At 41.2% G+C, this 23,419-nt stretch overlaps 1 protein-coding gene across 3 annotated transcripts in view; it reads right to left on the bottom strand.

The window, feature by feature from the left end:
• Nucleotides 1-23,419, bottom strand: part of fgfrl1a (fibroblast growth factor receptor like 1a) — a 67,989-nt gene that overhangs the window by 23,993 nt on the left and 20,577 nt on the right. For 2 of the 3 annotated variants that reach the window (XM_080900360.1, XM_080900361.1), the window contains exons 3-4: nt 16,346-16,618; nt 14,739-14,798 (exon numbers count right to left, since the gene is read on the bottom strand). In XM_080900360.1, the coding sequence (XP_080756486.1) occupies nt 14,739-14,798; nt 16,346-16,618 (333 nt within the window). The remainder of the gene's footprint in view (nt 1-14,738; nt 14,799-16,345; nt 16,619-23,419) is intronic. The other variant, XM_080900362.1, reaches the window with a different exon arrangement.

Below are 23,419 nucleotides of genomic sequence, written 5' to 3'. Positions count from 1 at the left end.
AATATCGCGATAGAATATGGGTAAAACGCGCATGCGCAGTGACTTTGTTTACATACGCACATGGCGGCGACGCAGAATGAGAAGAGCAAAAGCGGCTCGTTGAATGACACGGATGAACCAGAATTGGTTTGTAAAAATGCTGCCACTTCAGTGGACCTGTTTAGCTTTCGTCCGTCAGATACACAACAAAGCACTATTTTTGGTAGAGCATGCTAGCGGGCCGTCGTTATTACTGTGTTGTTTGGAAAATAGGGCACACTTAAAATCAATCCTTCGATTTTTCTGAAACTCGACAGTGATAGTAATAATAAAAAGTAGCTGAAGGTCTGTGCCATAGTTCAAATTACTTTCAAATGCAACTGCTATAGAAAACTAAATGGACTGTATCGGTATTATGGTTGCATACATATTAAGTGGTAACCAAGTGCTAACCAAGATATCCACGACATCTAAGGGGTGTATGTCTACATATAAATATATCTATATATATATATATTAGGGGTGCAACAATACTCGTATCGATATTGAACCGTTCGATACAGTGCTTTCGGTTCGGTACGCATATGTATCGAACAATACAAAATTTTTTATTTATTTTATCAACTTTTCTTCTGACGATGCTGTCTGTGTTGAGCGCTCGGTGGATCTGCGTTCGATTACTCCGCCTAGGCTGCACTGTCGAGCGCAGATCCACTGAGCGCAGCACAAGCTAGCAAGGTAGAAGCTAAGCTCGTTGCAACATGGCAAATTGAACCTCCCCCACCCTCATTCAGAGCTGGCGTTTGGAACTATTTTGGTTTTCATGTGAAGCATGACCCTGATGGTAAGCGCGTCATGGACAAAAGTAAAACAGTATGTCGAATGTGCCACGCAATGCTCAATTGGTGGGAACTAGTGGGTTAGCGCAGTTATCTTGTTAAGGTGTTGACGCTGTCCAGCTCCACGCACAGGGCAATCCGCGGTAACTTGTTAACGGAGATTTGCTGCTTCATGGCGTTGACGTCATTTTAATGAGATTAACGCTGACAGCACTAGTGGGAACACAACGAATATGACTGCACATTTACGCCGACATCATCCTAGCGCAAAGACAAGTGGAAGCAGACAAAAACAACAAGCACGCATGCTACAAACTTTACCTGAGTCATTTAGACAGTGTTAGCACATGATTCTCCTTATGGGGACCTGATATGTTTAATATGCTGCTGAGAATATAGCCCAGAAGAAGAGTATAGTATAGCTTTTATTTTGAAAAGAGCCATTTCTCTGTAATAAACTCTCTTTTCCAAAGTGATTTCTCGATCAGATAGATTTATTTTTATTATTATTATTTTGTTCTTTCAGCAACATTAATTTTAAAAACTGTACTTTTGAGTTAAAATATATATTTATAATTTTAATAAATGACAAATTAAAAAGGCATGAACATTTTTTTGTATCGAAAAAATATCGAACCGTGACACCAAAGTATTGAACCGAACCGAACCGTGAATTTTGTGTATCTTTGCACCCCTAATATATATAGTTAAATTATCTCTCAGGTGGCTTACCGGTGTACCATTAATAAACCTACCTACACGTTAAACCTATAGAATAGAGTAAGGCAGAATAGTTTTATCCATATAGTGTCCTGAATGTATTGAAACGTAATATACCAACATAATAATACACAATTGAGGGCTTCTACCTGTTTTCCTATTGCTGAGCCCAGGCCCTAACTAAAGGAACGGGATTTTTCCATCTGGGATCGATAGCAATTTTATTTCCTCCTCATTTCTGCTACAATGAGTCAGTAGTTGCAAAAAGATTCACCAGAATGTGCCAGAAGAATATACGGTAATGAGAGTTCAGTGATATCTCTTCCAGCTGACAAAGCACAAATCCTGTCTTATTCAATCACCATTTGATATTATTTAAATACACAATATGTGATTAGCATGCTAGGTTTTTATGGAGTGTTAATAAGTGCAGATCCGTTTTGGAGCAGTTGTTTATATGTATGGTATATTTTCAGAAACTGTGACCCTTGGCGGTCAGACTTAATACAACAATGAGGCCTCGGTTTAGTCACGAAAAACCAACACATGAAGTATCTTGAGCTCCTCCAACCCCGAACATGGACTGTGTCAGAGCGTAAAATATCAACAGGGTGGTGAAATAACATACAGGCACAAGTGGTTCCACACACTCCCTCATAAACATCACACAGCAATGGGATTTATGAGTTCTGAAAACATACAGTAAAGGATCAAGTTTTCAATTTTCTTTGTGTGTTGGTTAATGTGAAGTACGTGGGTGTGTGTCTGTGTAGCACAAGCATCTGGCTAGGTTTATTTAGTTTTTTAAAGCCTCAGTATGAAAGTAAAGTATTTAATTTGTTCTTCTTACTTTTCCTTTTCACCCTTTTTTCCATCTGTGTGTTACTGTGATGGTATATAAATCTTTGCATGTGCGCTTATTCGTGTAGCTGTTTTACATCACTGTTCACACTTCGCTGAAAGAGGAGCAGGGTCAAGCACTGAACACAAACAGAGATTAGCCAAAAATGGAGACAATATGGACGCCATGCAGGAATCTGGCAAACATACAGCTGCAGTGTAAAGCTTTAGCCATGATGGAGGCAATCCAGACAACGTCAGAAATGATTCAGTGGAATTACTGAATTACTTCACGTTTGCTGCTCAGAGGGGATGACGGAGGGCCTCTGAGATAACAAAAGTGGAAACCAAGTGTGTCAATGTACTATATAGATGGGTTAAACAATATTTAACATGCATGTGAAAGGATGCACATATGCATTGCTGTAAATGAACTGGAGCGACAAGTTTCAGCAAAAACACAGCACTAAAGAATGTGGTAGTAACAATAACAGCATTCAAACTCGAAACATTTGTGACTAAAACACTATTCGTCAATGATCTGGACAACGTGCATGACTTATTTTCCCACGGTGTGCTTTACATAAGCGTTAAGTCTGACTAGTTACCAGTGACTTAACCAACAAACAAAAAACAAACAAAAAAAAATAAATAAAAAATTAATTACATTAAAAAACTATTTGAAAAACTTGTTTGAGACATTGCTTTACAAATATACTGCAGACCGATAACTTAAATAGACACTGAGGTATATGATCTGATAGGATGCAGAAAATGCACCGGCTCTTAATGTTGCACCAAGTCAGATATATTTAGTAATTTGCTCCAGCCTCAAATCATCCTGGCTCGTAAAACAACTGTCATCTTCCAAAAATAGATGATGTCCCCATCGATAAATTATTGCTTCCTCGCCAAGTGACGAACCTGCTGCTCAGCAGGGGGCAGAAACGCTGCAGCAGTTCCTCAAGGATGCGAAAACAGCAGCAATGTGCTTGTGTCAGTGTTAAACGACTATTATGCGTTAAAAAGCAAAAGAATAAATCTGGCTGCAAATGAAACATTTAATAAAGTTAAATGTATGTCCTACAAATTATTGTTTTTGTACCGACGGGTTTGTATTTATGCATAAAATTACCTGAGTGTGCTGAACTTGTAATTACTGCATCTGCCTTGATTTATGTGTGTGTGGGTGCCTATAAGCATACGTGCGCTCTTTTATGTCTGCGTGTGGACAGCATTTGTACCTGGTTGTGTATGCTTTTGAGACTGTGTGTCCGTCCAGCTGCTGCGCGTGTAACCCTAGTAAACTTCAAGGCAGTGCTCTGCTCTGCAGAATTAACGAATCTCTCACATCCATCGCCACGTGCCGCCTTTGAAACAGACACCGACGGCCTCGGCTCAGCACTCTCAATCATTCTCTCGCTCGCCCACCCTGCTCTGCCCTGTATCAAATTATATTCTAGTCAAATATCTGCTCATTAGCAAAAGTTTTGTCCCCAATTAACCTTTTTTCTCTTCTTACATTGTTTAATTCATTTTCACAACAGGCAATCGGTGCAATCAAGGCGGCTAAGGAGCAATGAGAGGTAGATGAGGCTGAAAACAACCTTTCTACCTGGGTTTCCTCCCAAATCTCAGTTTCTACTTAAAATAGGACTTGCCTGTTGATAAAGCTGATCAAAACACTTTCTTTCCGTACACTTCCATAAGAAGTAAAAACAACACATTGCTTCAAATTTGTGCAGAGAGTGAAATGAAGAGTCTACAATACATAAGCCTGGAAAGGTCTGACCATATAAAACAATGTTCTAAGATGTTTGATGTTTGGTAAAAACCACGTGGTACTGTATGATGTGCCCTGCACCTGCTCACTATACATTTCTCCCTTCCTCTCATGTACAATTGGGCTCCGTCTTCTACGCCCTCTTCCCAACAATGAAATTCAAGTTGACTGACAGCTATTTTGTCACAGTGGACAAACAACAAGTAAAAAATATATTTCCTGACCAGCTGAGGGTGTTGCACCAAAAGCTAAGTTTTGAGTGCTGTGATTGCTAGCAGATTGCTGCTTAGACCTCTAGTTTGCATGGAAGATGCAGACTTGTCTGCAAACACTTGGAAACAAACCACTGAGCAGTAGCGAAACCTTAAACGTGTCACGCAAACTGGAAACAGAGAGCGTCTGTCTTCAAAGTAAAAGTTATGCCTCACTGCTGAAGCAACATATTCACTGTAAATGAACAAATGGTCTCTGTTTCCAGGGTGAGGTGCACTTTTCAGTTTCATTAGCCGTTAAGTGTTTGGCAGTCATTTCCATACAAACTGTGGGCGACTGCGGCAATCTGCTAGTGAGCAAGGCAACTGCAGCATCATATACCTCTTTGCAACCAATTTCAAGCAGCAACAGCCAACAACCTCTCACCTACACCTTTTTTCCTTGTTACCAGTGGTTGCCAGACAGTCGCTAATACAGGGGTGTCGAACTCCAGGCCTCGAGGTCTGGTGTCCTGCAGGTTTTAGATCTCACCCTGTGGCAACACAACTGAATCAAACGATTAGTTCATTACCAGGCTTCTGGAGAAATTCAACACATGTTGAGGAGGTCATTTAGCTATTGAAATCAGCTGTGTTGGATCAAGGACACCTGCAGGACACTGGCCCTCGAGGCCTGGAGTTCGACACCTGTGCGCTAATAGGTGTCTAGGCCTGTGTGACTGGGGCCTTACTTGTCAACTCCTAACCTGCCAAAACCCCCACCAAGCTGGCGTTCTAATAATAACTGTAGAATTTTTTTAAGTCTGAAACCCAGAAATTACTATTCCCTAACAAAGAGCCCGGTCTGTAGACCACTGCTCTGCTTACTGCTGAACTCTGCTGTGATCCGTGCTGGAATGTAACTGTCTAGCCACACTTCAACGCGAACACCGAACCTGTTGAGCGTGAATATGCCACAAGTGTGCGGATGAGCTTGTTAACTTTGCACAAACATGCACGTATCACCGTTTCGGCACAGATCTGCACGGGTGCTCATTAGGTGTTCCAACGTGCGTCCCCATGCTGTTGTGTATGCATTTAATTGCGTACATGCTGACAATATGCGGTTGTCTTCTTGAACTTCAAAGTTGCTGGCATGCTCTGCTGTGTGAGGCTACATGCTGAGAGGATGTCTTTGATGAACAACTATTTACAACAATGTAAAACTAACCCTCACATCACGAGGCGCTGCTGGGCCATGTTTCAACATGACTCACCCCAATTCCTGCTTTGTTCAACAGTCATTCTTGTTACTCAGAGCTGTTTGTGGATTAATAACAATGCAACTTTTTTGTCAACACTCAGTGGGATGCTTTCTTGCTCACCTCAAACTGTCGTATTTTACTCCCCTAGAGAACATTTTAGTAGAGAAGATAACTGCATTCATTCTGTGTGTGTTCCAAGTACACGCTGTATCCCAGGACCTATTAACTACATATTGACATGCACTTCAAAGTAAAACAAAATAGCACGTTTCTTTGATAGTGAATAAATTCTGCTAACAACCAGCAAAACCATGGTGACACTGCTGGAAGCCTGTGAATGACCGAAGGACACTGAAACAGACGTCTGCCTTGATCCAATCGATGCAGTATGTCGGACCGCTGTCTTTTCGACCTAATGAGGTGTCTGAAGTCATGATGTAGCAAACCATCACTAGTATAGTAAAGAGAAAGGAATCTGATGGGTCGACTGGATGTTAACTTTCTGGCTTGTTTAAATTATTTAAAAATTGTCTGACAGCAGCGATACACACTCCTTTCTCACTAATATTCTTACTTCTGTTTTACCTTATAGCTGATACTAGTAACTATTCTTTTGGTCACTAAGAGCACAATAGTTTAAATCAGACACACGTAAAGCTAAACGTTAACTGTCAAAAAATATTAGCCTTGATTGCAACTGTGCAGGCAGCACGGTTGCATGGTGGTTAGCACTGTTACAGCACAGCAAGAAGGTCCTGAGTTCAATTCCACCATCAGGCCGGGGTCTTTCTGGGTGGAGTTTGCGTGGGTTCCCTCCGGGTGCTCCGGCTTCCTCCCACCGAGATAATGCAGTTTATGGGGATAGGTTAATTGATTAATCAAAATTGCCCATAGGTGTGAATGCGGGAGTGAATGTGAGCACGAATGGTTGTCTGTCTCTGTGTGTTGGCCCTGCGACAGACCGGCGACCTGCCCAGGGTGTACCCCGCCTCTCGCCCTATGACAGCTGGGATAGGCTCCAGCACCCCCCGCGACCCTGAAAAGGAGAAGCGGACGCGAATGGATGGATGCAACTGTGTATAATCTTATGTCAAAGTGCTAAATTCAGTATGTTTGATACATAAACACTTACATGGCGATGAACACAGAATAAATCATAACACAAATTTAGGATTGAGATGTTCAGGCAAAAAAAAGGAGGGAGGGAGGCTGACGCAGCACTTAAATCTCCAAATATCATATACTCATTAAAATGCAAACAGCGTTAGAAAACAGCATTGTGGAGAGGAGCTTGAGGTCACGGCCACAGAGTGTGTGGTGTGTGTTTTCGTGTGAGTGTATCAGTTTTCAGGATACTGTCACACTGATCAAACTCAGGCCTGATAGCAGAGGCGCCGTAGAACCATTGCTGTATTTGCCTAAGAACCATGGGGAAAACTACACACACATCTTACCCAGAGAACAGAGAGGGAAATGTATTGTGCATGCATTTTGGTGAAATATAATGCGCTGGAATGCTGCAAAATTATGCAAGTAACTACATGCAGACGCACACCTGATGGCTCGGAACAAAACCCGTCTGTTGGAGCTCATTTCTTCTTTAATGGTGACGTTATCTGTTTCAAATTACATGTAATTTCTTAAGATATTTCTGTCTGCGGCAATTTTCTCTAATCATATTTTTTCTTTGCTTATTTCATTCCAGCTATGCCGAACGTTTAGAAATAGGCGAGATAAAGCATTTAATCAAACTTCCTGAAGCTTAAATAGATATGAAATAGAGGCAGCTTTAAAAAAACTGTTTAGACTGCATACCTATAAACACATGACAGGAAAACACTGACAAGTCAACAAGGCTTCATCAAATCCAGATAGAGCACCAGCTTTGGGATGCATAGTTCAAACTGCGATAAACATTTTGATAAGTGGAACAAGTTTTTCCACGCCTGCAGCTTTTTATTCAGCTCAGTGTGAGTTGTTCTGTCGTATCCTGTCCTGCTTGCTGTCAGTGCAGTGACATCTGGAAAAGCCAGATGTAATTGCTGGAATCCGAAAAAGTGACAAAAAGAGAATAAAGGAGGGAATCGCTGAGAATAATTTGCTCTCCATGTCGTCATTAAGACATCAAAGCGAACGCAGAAGATACAGAGCCTTTCAGCGTGGACACAAATGCACTTTGGAGGAGAAGAGTAACAAACGAGGGAAGAACAGAAAAGAACAGAGGGGAAGGGAAGAGGAGGAGGAGGGATGGTGTGTGCTGAAGAACCTGTCTTTGGCTTTGATGACGGCACAACAGTGAAAGCAGCAAAAGCAGACAAAAGTTTCTAAAACTTCAAACGAAAGCTTTTTGTAGCACAGGTCTGCTCGCTCTTTCTCCCCCAGTTCTCCATTCTTCCCCCCCCTTTTCTCTTCAAACATGTCTTTGCTAATTGCCAGACCCTGTTCTGCCCTCCGCAGGCTCTCCACTCCTCTCAGGTCTATTCAGCACGGGGGTTGTTACAGAGGGAAGGCCTAATAACGTGCTCTAAGTGGACAATGGAGCCTGCGGGGCCAGCGACAAAATCCTGGTCTTAATGAGAAAAGACTCCTCGAGCGAACAAGCAGGTCTGTCAATAGACTGGCCTATTATGGAGTTACAGGGCAGGGTGGGAGGGTGGGGGTGTATGGCATGTGTGTTCCAGGTTATCTGCGCATGAGTTAATATCTATGTGATAGAAAATAAATAAATAAATAAATAAATAAATAAATAAAATTAGTGTATAAAAAGGAAAAAAATACACGCGTCTAGGTATGGCAGCATGAATGCTTGCGTATTTGTGTGTGTGTGTGTGTGTGTGTGCTGCTACCCCCTGAGGGTAACAATAGTTAACAGGACTAATCCTCTAGACCGTATAATGGCCACTAAGCTGTCTATTCAGAAGTTCAGCTCCCCTGCTAACTCCTCCGATCAGGCACGAATACCCACACTCAGCCATTCACTTCCCTTTCCTTCGTTCTTTGTAAAACTTTCGGAAACTTTTTTTGTTGTTGTCTTGATCAGTATATCATTTGATTCATATCACATAGCTAATCGCATATTTAAGTATTTTTAAATGGAAATATCGTGCTGCAGTATCCCTCATGGTTTCAGCAGTTTAAAGTATTGTTTATCTGTTTAAACAGAACCCAGAGATACACTATTATCCAACTATTATATAACTTACATTATTCACAGATTTATTTGACGTACTACATGTTAGTTATCTGTTGCGCTACTCCCTCCTCTTTCTTAATCCCTCATTTCCTCCCTCCTTCTTCCCTCCTCTCCTCCATCTTCCCCTCCTCCCAGTCATTTGTAGTGTGTGTGAGAGACTTCACCAATTAGTTTTTTGGAGAGGTTAACCCCACTGCTGTGAGTTTGTAGCGTCATTGTTGCTCTGTGTGAGGGACTGCAAGTTATGCAGAGAGGCTCTCCGAAGCACCTTGTTTGCTTTCATTTGCAGGTGGGGTGAGGCTTTGGAGTGGCAGTGGGTGGCTGTTAAGTGATGGGGGTGCAGGACACATCTCCCATAAGGACCCACTCTGGAAACAGCGAGTGTCTCCTTGAGAGGCTTTGTCGATGCCTCTTACAATTGCACCGAGCTCTCCCTGCTAAATCACCTGCTCACATCTTAACTTGTTGATTCTCTAACAGCAGGCTGTGATCTCTAAATGTATCATTTGTTTGTTAAAAATGTATACTTTTATCTGCAGTTATCTTTTGTGGTGTCTGATGTCCAGGATGGACAGTTATCAAAAAATGTAAGTTTGGATTATGACTCTTTTTTGGTTTAAAATAGAGATTAAATTGGTAATCATGCTGACATTTTCTGTCTATTCAAAGTTAAGAGGTTAAGAGCTTCTCTTAAGCTTATACGACTGTGTAAAAACTTTGCAAAACAGAGCATCTTAAATTAAAATGTTTTGTCACACAGTAATCTCTGGTTCCTATGCTTAAAGACAGTTAGATTTAAGGGTTTTAAACCCTTTGGAAGCAATTTTATGAGTTTATAACAACCAAAATCAATAAGAATTAATAAAATGTTACTGAATTTGCACTTACCTATGTCATTGATGGTCATCAGAAGCACACAGCGCACTAATTCTTAGTACCCCATCGAAAAAACAAGATGTGGTTCCGATGTCTAGTTCGGCATAAATGTAATGCGACATGTGTTCTGTGAATTTATTAAAAATATAGATTTTTTCCAAACATTTTTTAATTGTCCATAATACAAAATGGTAGATTTTTATAGAAAAACATTTACCTTTAAGACCTTTTAAAGAATTATAACCATAGCTCTCCACTCTTCCACTTCAAACCCAGTTTCTACAATTATATTTCCTCCAGTCTAGCTTGCTTTCATTGTGATATGTCCTCACCCTCCCTGCCTTTCAGATTCTCCCATCTTCTATCACTGTTGGACACGTCCGCCTTAATTGACAAACTGAGATACTTTAAAGCATCTCGCATCCTCAAATTTTCAGTTTCGTGTAGTTTTACCCATATCTGGGGACGGAGTGCACTTCATGATGTGAGTGATGGGGCATCAAATGATACATATAAAACCCTGCTACATTTCTTATTAGTCTCATGTTTTTCACTCAAAGGACGCTGCTGTGCCAAAACACACAGAGAGGTAACATTACACCTCAGATTAGCTGTGGGAGAGTTGCTGTGGAAACCAAGGGTGAAAATGTGTTTGCTTTAGAGTTTTGAGGAGCTGGTAAATGAAGTTAAGATCAAATTCTCAAACAGAATTAACAGAGCGCAGAATACAGCAAAGAGCAAGACGGAGAGGATACGTAGAGGTCGAGTGCCAGTAAAACAGAAATACTCTGCATACTGAGCAGTACTGTCTTTACTCAACAGCTGTATTTGCTATTAAGTTGACTTAAAAAAAAGCAATTACAGCATTAAATTGCTACATTATAAGTTTGTCAGAACGTGTAATTTTAAAGAAAGTTACCTGCACTAAAGCTTAATGGTTTTTCCCAGCCCATTAATCTTTCTGACACACGTACGGCTCTCACCTGATAACCCAACAGTAACACATTAATACAACATCTATGAATCAACCACAATGTTAAAACTACCTTGGTAATACTTAAGCAGTCTGGATGGATACTTTGGCTCCTGTGGATCTGTTTGCTCGGCGCACACACTCTTGACGGCACTGAGATCTGTGAAGTTTGGAGGCCTGGTCAGTGCCTTGGCCTCTGAGCTGTTACCGCGCAGTTGCTGTGGTGCAGCAGGGCACACCGTCCTGCTAGTCTTCCAGATTCTTCCACAATCAAGCAGATGGTGCTTTTCGAAGTTTTGGCCATATATTGTCGATACCAATATGCATTTAGCTTCTACTACTAGCAGTAACTACATTAGAAGTAACGAGTGGGAAAGTGGAAGCAGATGTCAGTTTTCCCTAACTCTGAATCTAACTCTGACACACGACAGTGAGAGGAATGGGAGGATTTCATAGAAAAACTGTAATTTAAAGAGTTTTCAGCCTTCAGTTAGACATACCACTTACACTCTCTGTAATCATATGAAACGTGTGCTTCACTTCAGTTTTCGGGTGGATTTTCTCCTCAAAATGAGTCACTGCTTGGGCCTTGAGAAAAAGGCTTGTTGACTGACAGATGGCATCTAGTGCGGAGAATTGAAGTCAAAGCTAGCACGGGGTATTTAAGACCCATTAGGGGTCTGTGAGAGCTTTACTTGGCGTACAATCAGTAGAGAAAAAGCCATATGCACTCAGACACACACACACACACACATGGACATACACAGATGTTAATGGAGCATGAAGGCAAACAGAAGGCAAAAGAACGAGGAGGTGAAAGACGCTCAAGAGAAAAGACGTCTCCTCTTGACTGGTAATGCTGAAGGAATCCAACTGCAGGAGGGTTTTGAGAGAAATACAAGAAGGATATTTGAGGTGGATGAAAAAAGGACGGGAAAAAAAGCAGAGAGAAGGTGACTGTGAGAAGAGTTGGTTGTAGTTTGCACGAGAAGTTAAGAGAGATAAGTATTCGTGGCTACTATTTTCCACAGACCACCTCAGTGTTAGGTAAAAGGAGACGCAGCAGATACAACTCTCCTTATCCCTACACTGCTTTGAATGCATCTCAACCTGTTAAGACAGCTTTTCCAAGACTTCCGTAGATTTTATTGTTCTCTTTTATTCTCCGGCATTGTTGACGGCTCTGTTTTCTTTTGCTGCGTCTCCCCCATGTCCATCTTCTTTCCTCCTCTTTGCTGGAAGTGAAACGAGGCAGAACGAGAGGATGTGGGACAGACAAGCGTGAAATGGAGGCAGGGGCCTCTGAGGAGTGTGCGACTGTGCTGATGTCAGTTTGCATCTGTATTTTGTCCACATTTGCCGGTGACATGTGCATGTGAGGGATTGGACAAATATTTTCCTGTCCCGTCTTGTTGACATGTATATGCAAAAAGATGCAGTAAATATATCCATGTGCATCTTAATGTTTATCGTTACAAGAAACAACAAGGTGGTAAACAGCTTTTGAAACCTGAACCCGTTCTTTCTGCTGCGTCATATCTGCCTGAACACACACGCATACACACCAGCATGTTTACATCTCCACAGTGCCACCCTGATATCCGGAGCAACAGCTTTGTCTACTTCACTGTAAGGGCGGCGTGTTGTAACAAAAGCAGGACCAAAGAGAATGTGATGCGGAACCGAACAAAATGACTGTGACAGGCGAAGAAACAGGCGCACATACACTCTTTCAACTCTGCCCTAACTTTCTGCAACTGTTGGCCGAATCAAGCATAAGCTCGTGTCATTTTTAAATGCAAAGACTTCTGGAATACAATGTAACTTATTTCTGATTTTTACCATACATTATTAAAAATTCCCAGCTTCTTCAGTTGAGAATCTAATAAAATTATGTGCTATAATGAAACAGGTATTTCCATAAGGAGAGACAAAGGAAGGGAACTTCTCCTGGAACCAGATCCCCTGCTATTAAGGCATCTTTAAGTTCAAGAGGAGGAGGGGTAAACAACGTGATGATTTCTGGGCTCTATCTTAAAATGACAGCTTTTTTAATGTTTTGCGCTTTTTACTGAGAACCTACTTCCTGTAAGGCCTCAAATGCTAGAGTGAACACCAACTAACCTGAGCAGAAATGGTTAATTTGTCAAGTAGGTGGATGAGGTAGCGAGGGCAAGACACTGGGTTACTTGAGATTCATTTTAAGCTCTGCGCAATCACAGACACATACTTTTCTCTCTTTGCGTGTGACTCACACCAATTAAGTTGCAAACCTTGGCTGCCACTACATCCTCTCCAGATGAGGCACCAGATATCTCAATTAAAAAAATCAGAAATTTGAGAACACGAAATAAGAGGGGGCATCAGGATGGAGAAACTGACGGATGGCGAGATGATGTTGGTCTGCAACGTGATCTCATGTGTTAGCTTCTGGCCGGAAGACAGCTGCGGTCTCACACATGCAATGCAGTTTAATGAAGAAAGACTGAACGTGCAAAAACGAGCTGGATTTGCTGTCAAAGAAGTGCAGGCCTACCAGGAAACAAGCAGTCTCAGGCAACGATGTGAAACCATTTATTTGGTGTGCAGTACCACATTAAAGTTTCATGACAAACAGGGCGGAGCTGTGTGATGTCAGGAGTTCACTGCTATTAGTGGGCTAATCCTGGCATTAAATCACCAGATGTTATTGAAGAAACAATAATTTTCTAAATCAATTTTCTTCATAGTCCTGCTTTGGTTTTTGCCATTTGTCATGTTTAATGTTGTGATTTGTCTTGCTTCAGTCTTCATTACGTAGCCACGGCTTGATGAACATAAATCATGTACAACCGTATTTATTCAAACATACGTTAGGTCGAGGTTTGATATCTTTCTCTGCCTGTCTTTGCGCTTTGTTCTCCAATTATGAACAGATGTCAGCTGTTATGGTTGAGCTCTTAAATCACCACAAATCATCATGTCACCCACTTGCGAACAGACCTGCATATGCACACTGACACACACGCACGTGCTCATTAAAACTCAAAACCGCATTTTTATGCGCACATGCACTGAAAGCACGCCTAAATGCAAGCATGCACGCACACACACACGACTCCAAGCCATTTCCTTCCGTCCTTTTTATGCACAGTTTCCCAATTCTGCTCCAGACATGCTTTCATTGTCATCGCATCTGGTTTAAGCTATAAATGTTCTATAATTCATTGCTCTAGTAAAAGAAAAAAAAATTCACAATATGAAAAGACAAAGTTAAAGAAAAGCGAATAAGGGAGAACAAAAGAGAAGAAACTCCACGAAAAGACTGCGGGAGTACGAAAGAGAAGCTTGCCTCGCCTTTTCAGTTTTTTTGAAGGTCACTGTGGTTTGTAGAGCAGAAAAAAAATCTTTTTTGGTTTCACTTTATTGGTGGTCCAATAAATCTTCTCACAACGACGCATGAACATACGCGCATGCAAAAGTCCTCAAATAAACAACCACACACTCACACAAACACACGCACACATTTTACTTACAAACATTTTCCAACCTACACACAATAAAAGAACTAACCCTTCAAAGAATCTTCCAATTTCCCCACATCAACAAAAGCCTGCCTTCACAAAATGCCTCTCCATGCCTTCCAACCACTGAGGCGGAGTACAGTGGGTGTTTTACGGCAATCGAATGCTAAAACATCTGGGGAAAATAGGAAACTGTGAAAATATTGGTACAAATTAAACGTGGTTGGAGGAAAATGAGCCAGCTGACTGGGGGAAGGAGGAATGAGCGCTGATATTGGGTGCTAATAAGAAAAAGGTGTTAAATGATACTCTTGGTTAGAAATTGAGAGGGAAATACAATAAGATGCAGGTGTGGGCTCATTACTGTGAAACAGACCGGTCATAAGATAATTAACACAGGACCACACAGGTAAGGAGGGGAGATGAAAGCGAAGGGGACGTGTGGTGGAAGCAAGGAAGCGAAACAGTGAGAGAACCCTTAGCAGAGCAGCAAAGTACATCAAACAGAGAAACAGGTAAAGGTCCACAGAGTAAGGTATTACAACAACTACTGCTCCATGCTCTGAGCATCCTTACCAATGTAGATTGATCCAGCTACGAAAACAGTTTCCAGAGTCTGCAAGCCACGATCATTTTCTATTGGAAACATACAAGTTACATTACCCTGCTTGGATTTTTAATTAATTACATGTACATGTACATGCATGCAAAACTCTCAAGCCAATCCTTGCTGCTCTAATGAGCTTGAAAGTCAATATATTGTATGACTGTCTACTTTTGCACAGTTTACTTTGCTTTAAGTGGAAAGGATCCTATTCTCAAGTTTTGATGTTGTAATTCACAGGATTGGTTCTCATTACCAGTGAGACTGACAAACACATAATATACATACATTTGCCCAATTAACTGTGCATAGCATGAACGTGTGTGTGCATATGTGAAGTGAGTGAAAGGGACAGTGAATGAGGGAGGGGAGAAGGGGGCAGCAGCTGCTTGCCTGGATGACCTCAGCGGCAGCTGTTGCCCCCCAACCCTTCCACCACCGCCCCCGCCCTCTGTATGCCAGCTTGCCTTTGAAGTTCAGGTCAAGACCGATGCAGCTTTGAATGCATACCGATAATAATTACAGGAAAATAAAAGGATATTTTCGACCGGCAATATGCAAATTTATGGAAAACTGGGACTGAAACTGTATTGTTGACACTATAACCGAAATTCAGACCTGTCATTTCAATGATAATAAAATCTATGCTGTATCTATAGGAAGAAAATCTTCATATTCATTGATAGATAAAACGCTGCATCATTAGGTTTTCTGCGAGTGTTGTGTTGTCTAAGATTTCAACCTGGCTCCTGTTAACTTTGGTGCATGACTTAATTTCAAATTGAAGATACTTTTGTCCTTTTAAAACACCGAATGAATGAATTTGCATCGGAGCATTTCACTCAACCCAGTCTTTGAAGTGCCGACGCAGTATAGAGAGTACAGCTTTAGTCAGATTCTCTGGAACGCTATGCAGCCTTAATCACTCTGCTGGCATCCACTCTACTGACTGAAACCTGACACACACACACACACACGCGCGCACGCACACACAGAGACACACACAAAATCGGGTGGCATGTGCACAATGTCGTGGAATGAAGCGCGCGCGCACACAGACGGGTGTGGAGGTTCACCGGCACACAGACCCAGACACACGAGCAGGCAAAGACAGAGGCTTGCATGTGTAAATGTACGCTGACACACTGTCCTTCCAACAGGTATTTTGTTTACATGGATAAGAGTTGAGGGAAGTGGTTATTTGAGTCCATGTACATAAAATAAAATACACACTTGTATTTGTGCAACAAGGTTGTCAGAGGAGTCACAGACTACTGCCTCCACATAACAGCTCACCCACCCAGACACTAACAACAATACAGCCTTCTGGGCATTGTATAGGAAAAAGAAACATGGCACAACAAAGCCTCTTTTATAGTGACATTAACATTGAGACGCACACACAGATGAGGAATTTCCATGCCTCCGGACTAACAGTTTGCATCGCCTGCACTGGTGCAACTCAATTTTACATTTACCATTTACTTGAAGCACAAAATGATTCATTTCGTGCTCAAACAGTTCTACTACGTAATTCATCCAAAGGTTCACATTGATGTCTCATGCACCAAACACTTACCTATCACAATAAGTGTGTAGTTGACATTTACGCTGCCAAACCCATTGGTGGCCTTACAGATGTAAGTTCCTGCATCGTCCAGCTCCACCTCCTTAATACGCAGAGCGTGCTGTGACACCCTGAACCGTGTCCAGCCCCTGTGGATGTTGCGGCCATCTTTGGTCCACATGATGAGGGGAGGGGGGTCACCCTCCACAGGGCAGGGCAGCTTAACCGTGCGACCCAGACGTGCGCTCTGCCGATGGTTCACCCGCTCTGACACCCTGGGGGGACCTTGAGGGTAGAAGAAAAATGAAAACTTTAGTACCGGTAGTAGCATCAGCAGTAAATTCAGCCTGGTTATGTAAGACCTGAATAATTAGTATATTAGTATACTGGGCATGAATGAAGAGTGTGCAACTTGATCTACGAGAAAATGGATCATTCTGACCCCTCCAAGAAAAAGACAAAATACTACAGTTTTGAACAAATTTGTTGTTTGACAAGCTCATAAGTTAGATTATAACTTAAATACAAAATACAATCTAATTATTCCAGGAAGTTCAAGAAGTAAGTTTACTCCTTGGTAAATTTACAGTCTTAAAAGCATCCATTGGAAGCAAACACAAAGCCAATTAGTAAGTTTAATATCATTTGATATGCCACACTGACACGAAGCCAGGCATGACCTTGACCGCTCGGTAGCCGCTCTACTGTGAAATAGCACACTAGGAAAACAAAAGGGATTAAAGTAGCCTGATCGAATTGGAAAGGTGGGAGGAAATGATGGAGAGAAATGGAGGGGACAGAACAAAGAGAGGGGGGGAGAAACAGAGGAAGGAAAGAGGGAAGGTAAGAGGAGAAGCGAGGAGGAAATGAATAAGGGAATAAGGGAGTATGGAATTTAAGGGAGTAAGTCTGCGAAGAGAAAGGGAATGAAATACGAGTGAATAGGACAGTCAGGCATACAAAGAAAGACAAACAGAAACACAGAGAGGTGGAAGCAGGAGTGGCGTGGGAGTTAACTCGTTTCTGAGCATCTCTGTTTGACCTTGCATTACTCCCTTTAGGTTAAAACAATACTCTCTAAATATAGCAATAAAAACACACAGTAGGCCACCATGTAGCAAACAATTTCCCAGCAAACAACAAAAGGCAATTGCAAGAAAATCCACCCTTAAACAACTAACTTCAGGTCACGTCCTGTAGGTTAAACATGTGAAAGAAAGGACAAACGGCGGTCCATGAAAACAGCGCGCCTGACAGACGTTTATCAAATCGATGTGGCCAGATACAGTTCAAACATTTCAGGTGCGTTTAATTCATTGCCCCCTTTGATACTGCTTAAATGTGTGCTTGTCAAAAAATGATTGGTTGGCTGTCGGGAACTTCTTCTTATGCTGTTTTTTGGTTGGCTTGTGATTGTGTTAGAGGTCGTAGTTGATTTTTTGTGCAAGGGAGAAAAGGAGTAGCCTGGTGTGGGGGGTTGAGAGTGAAGAAGAAAAGGCAAAGAAGTGCAGACTGTTTTAAGTGCAATCATAAAAGGTTTTAGGGGTAATCATTATAGTAGCGATCCACTAAGAACAGTGAAAGATTGACTAGTTTTATCACAGCTGGCATTCCAGTTTTTCACTTCTGTGTGGCTGGCGTGAGAAACAGGAGCGACGAGAGCCACAACAGATTATTAAGTGCGGGGCAATCCCAAAATTAAATTGGGTTTTTGAACATTAAGAAAATACATCATTGTCCAGCCGTGGAGCATTGGCGCGCATGACATGCATAAATCATATGACTGTATTTTTAGGCTGAGTGGCATTACACAATCTATATCTCTTTATTTTCTACTAAGTGTGCCAAGTGAAAACCATGAGATGTCACAAGCACTTTTATTAAAACACACTGATTGAAATACACCACAAAAACATAGTTTCCTTACCCTGTTTCAAAATATACGCTCTTCCTGCATGTTGCTAAAGTCTTTCCAGAAAGTGCTAAGGCTAATAAACATGTCCATCTCCAGGCGTCTGTTTACTTGTCTCTTTTCTCATTGCCCACACCTAGACGTGATTCCATAAAAGCCAAATTCCCAGTGAAGCTGTTCTTATTTATATTTATCTTTTTTTAAAGCTCTGGGTACAATTAAACAGTTACTGAACTAAGATGACATTGTCACTGTTCAGTTCAGTCTGAATTCAGTCATTTCAGCAGTGTAGGGGCAGCACGGGGTTAGCACTGTTGCTGCACAGCAAGAAGGTCCTGAGTTCAATTCCACCATCATGCTGGGGTCTTTCTGTGTGGAGTTTGCATGTTCTCCCTGTGTTTGATATGTGAATGAATATGCTGCTGCAACCTGCAGACAGAGGTGTGCCTGTGGTACAAAGCAACACCTCTGGGGCTAAAAATGTTGCTAAATGTAGTTTGGAGCAATGACGAAGATACATAAGTGAGCTAGGCCTGGTTTAGTTGCTGACTCTGGGGGTGGGGCTTTGTGTGTAGAGAGTGAGAGCAGGTTATGGAATGCAACACCAGATTTGTTTAAATATATAAACAAAAACAAAAAAAACCCTTAAAAAGGCTAAGCTGGAACTAGATTCATTCCTTCACTGTGCAGCTGCAGAAGTAGGAGATGAACAAGATGAAGAAAAAAATCCTAAAGAGGTGAGAAGAGAGTTATAAAAATGGGGGAACCGTTACAGTAGTTCCTAGCTTGTGCTAACAAGGAGGGCTGTTATTTAAACATGGAAACAGGATGTGGACACAGTGATGGATGGATGGAAGTGAAATGTGTGAAAAAGACATTAGTCATACAGGTATTCAGAGGAGCCTGCTCTCCTCCAAACTCATCATTCCTGGATAGGGGAATGTGTTCGTTCATCTGTATGTGCTTTCTCATTAGGGGCCCAAGAGTTCACTCTTTCTCCTTTTCCTACCCTATACATCTATTCTTTTCTTTCCTGGTAATGTGGTTACATATCGCTGGATCTCTTGGTCTGCTTTTGTTATTTTCTTCTGATATATATCTCTCTGAACACACATAAAATCCATTTTTTCCTTTACTTAGTGTGTCTGAAATATTTTCCCATCTTTCTTTTTCTTGCACACATTTACCTCTTTGATTGGTGGTATTACTGCCACACAATCCTAATTCTCCTTTGTATTTATTTATTTATTTCTATCTTTTTCTTCCTCTAAGATTGTAATCTTATTCCCCTTACCTCTAAACTACTCCCACTACCAATCTTTTTTCTTGTCCGTAACCCCCTCCCTTCATTTTCATTTCCCCTGACATCACTCTTTTCCTTTCTGCCACTCCACTTTGCTCACTCTTTTCCTCTTTCAGCACACTCATTCACGCCGTCCTCTTCGTCACTGCAGACTCTTTTTCTTTTTCTCCCTCTCCTGGCTTTTTCACATTTGCGTGCGCACACGCATACACATACGCACACTTCCTCAATTTTGTCCCCAGGTATCACAGGAACAGGACCTCTATCCAAACCTCTCAACTTTCGACAGTTAACCTCTTCTACATCTTCCTCCTCTACCTCTAAATTTTCTTCCTTCCCACTCTCTCTCTCCCCAGTGATGGGAACACACGAACAGCAGCCTCTTTTCTCCCTCTCCTCCCCTGCTCCCAGGTCTTTGACCACAGAAAAGTCTTTTTAAATCTGTCTCTTGGGGGTGAAACTAAAGCAAGTAAAAAAAAAAATCTTTCCTTCTTTTTCACGAGACGCAGTTCAGGTTGTCTATGTACTTCCTGCACATGAGGCTCCTATTAAGTAAATGGTAAATACGCAGCTGAAAGTAGGTTTACAAAAATATAATATAAAAAAAAACAAAACATAACCTTCAACAGGAAGAAAAGCATGTGAATTTAAATAAATATAATGCATATTTGTCTTGAATTACGACACCAACGAATGCTAACTGGGGTCAGGAGTGACTAACCATCCAGTCCAAGTCCAGTCACTCGAATAATACTGGAGGTGTGGGTTAGAGATGTGTTGATTTACAAAAAACACAATTTTATTTCACATTGACAAGAAACATCTGCTAAATTGAACCACGGCTCATAAAAAAGAGGTCCTGGAAGACTCCGACAAGAAACATTTGCTTTGCATAAAGTAACTTTAATGGGTGGTAGATATTTATCACTTCACAGTTAGACAAACTGTCTATGAATGCAGAATTTAGTAATGAGTCATCTGCGATGTGCACAAAGAATTCATCTTAAATGAACGCACACTTTTAATGAGATAGAAAAGCAGCTATTTTCCAATTAAAGAAACTTCACTACACACCTGATGTTTACACGGACTGATGTAAACACAAAGTGTAAAAGATTCCTGCACACTGACACCATCCTAATGAAAAAATACTGAACAGGAAGCATCATAATTTGGGAATGCATTGTTGCCTATGGGTCAGAAAAGCTGAAAAAAATCAGCTTTATCAAGGTATTTTATAGCATTAGGTCACTGTGGTTGTCTGCCAGCTGAAGCCCAGTGTAGTTGAGTAAAGCAGTTGGATAGTAAGCCTAAATATTGATGTAAATTGGAAACAGACAGACTTTACTTTTCATCAGTCAGCAACACTGTAGACAGGCCAGGCAGAGCGGTGACTAGAAAGATGCTCGATGTGGACGAGGCTGTGTGTATGTTGAAAAGTGGCCCAGAATAGGGACCCGAATAACAGCGGAGTTCAACACAAATTGGAAAAGCACTAAAAACATAAAATACTGCGTAAGAAGCACAGATGGAGGCTGCATTTTTTTTAACACCTAGTTTTACTTTAGCGCTTTATTTGTTATAACTTTGCTCTTCTTTGCCGCTGGCTGATGGACATAAGCAAGCGCAGCACACAGACTGGTTGTTTGTGACACTGCCCCCTGGTGACAGTAAACATATAGATTATAGTCTGCAAAGTTATCTGTAGGCTGTCTGTAGGACCACCACTTAACCTGAACTTGGGGTCACAGGCTCATTTGTCATTTAGATAAAGACTGGACCACAGTTTACATCCAATCACTGTGAAGACCAGGTCATACTCACAGATCCCATTTACAAACTTTTTCTTAACATTGTATATAGTCAATTACAGTAATTATGAATTTCAGAGTGCCTGAGCATTACTGTCTTATCTTTTTGGGTAGTTGGCATCTTTGAGAAAATTGCAGGGCTTTAAAATGGGCTTCTCTTGCCCACAACTGACTTCCCACAATAATTTAAAGCTCCTTGAAGATAGTTTGTTTGTGCCCACATATGCATAAACAAATGCTCACCCCCTCTCTGTCTGCCCTATGGTTATACAGTACGGAGTATGTAGACAGACTGAATATGCACGTTGGGTATTCTGCAGCTTAACTACAGGAAAATATAGCCCACGTCAGACGCATGCTATTCCTGCAGGGACAGAAGCTTCCTGCTCAGAGCTGCACGATCTCTGCATGGACTGATGGAGAAAGTCTGAAGGCCAAATAAAGAAAAAATTAGTTCATACTGTACATTCTGTTCTTTCAGCAGTTACTCCCAAAACAACGGCAAATGCGAAGCTCAAGTTCCAACCTGGATGATGAATTAGTCTGTATTTGGAGCAAACACATACTTTCATGCACATTAGCTTCATCACTTTAAGCTCTTACTTCTCAAGATAAAATCAGTAAATTTATTCTGGATTTATTTTATGTAAGTTTACACTATCAACAGAATTCCTGGGCAGGTTTGGCTGTTTAGACGGACTATAGCAGTATAATCATCAGTTCTTTAGTAAATCCTAAACTACCCTCACCAAACGATGACCTTATATTCAGACAATATGGGGAATATTAGTTACTGTACTGTAGTTACTGTAAACAAATACTTAGAGTAGTACCTTAATATGCTACAAGCATTTATTTTTTTTAGCAGAAGCTATGTCACGAATAAACTCTCTTTCACCAACTACACCCAATTATCCAATAGCATATGTACTGTGGCACTATACTGACTCATTTGAATCCAGTGCAGTTCAGTTTTATTTAGACAGCGCCAAATCACAACAACGGTTGCCTCTAGGACCTTTATATTGTCAGGTAGACCCTACAATAATAAATACAGAGAAAAACCCAACAATCATATGACCCCCTATGAGCAAGCAGTTTGGCGACAGTGGGAAGGAAAAACTCCCTTTCAACAGGAAGAAACCTCTAGCAGAATCAGGCTCAGGGAGGGGCGGGGCCATCTGCCGTGACCGGTTGGGGTGAGAGAAGGAAGACATGATAAAAGACACGCTGTGAGTTATTAATTCAACAGTATCTTACTCTAATACTCCAAATCTCCACTGTCCAAGCTGGGCATATAGAGAGGTGGAGGTTCTCATGTATAATACATATTATGACACCATCATATTGCCGAGCCACCATCTACCTATGGGCTAAAATTACACATTTTAAAAGTACAAACTTAGAAATGCATCATATGACTTTAATTTTATGACAATGACGTGCAAGTTTGCTCGACAAAACATGTATTATGCATGACATTATGACATCATCACACTGCCTTGTGACTACATTTAAATTTATATACTAGAGCAAGATCTGAGCATTGCAAGGATCCCAAAAAATGGCCTCAGTCGATATAATAGTCTTGTATGTTTGTCTTGTAGTTCTTCTCTGGCTAGTTAGCCCTGATGTAACCGGCCGTGCCCCACAGAAGGTCGAGTAAACTCACCTGGTTTGGCCCCATGTCCATTATTCTATATTCGCTCTAAAATTGGACACTTATTAGCAAAATTAATGCAAATTGCATTAGTTGTTACACTCAAGTACAAACAGACTGTTTTTCTGGCTCTGGGTGCCAAATACCACGAATACACGTCTGTGTTTTCTCACGCTAACATTTTGTGATATGACACAGTGACAAATTAACTCGCAGTTCTAATGTGTTTTGTCTGGTTCTCTATTTTGCATTTGCAGAAATTCGGTGATGATTGCCAGTGCTGTGCTGTTTATTCAAATCAAACTCACGAATGCATTTCACATAAGAATTTAAAAATTACAAATTTTCTTAGCATGGTAAAAATACTATCTATAGCGTAACTAGCATGGCAAAATAAGAG

This window comes from Rhamphochromis sp. 'chilingali' (genome assembly GCF_963969265.1).
Source record: "Rhamphochromis sp. 'chilingali' genome assembly, chromosome: 13".
NCBI classification, from domain to species: domain Eukaryota; kingdom Metazoa; phylum Chordata; class Actinopteri; order Cichliformes; family Cichlidae; genus Rhamphochromis; species Rhamphochromis sp. 'chilingali'.
Note: the sequence above shows the minus strand (reverse complement) of the source record. Positions and strands in the feature narration are given on the sequence as shown.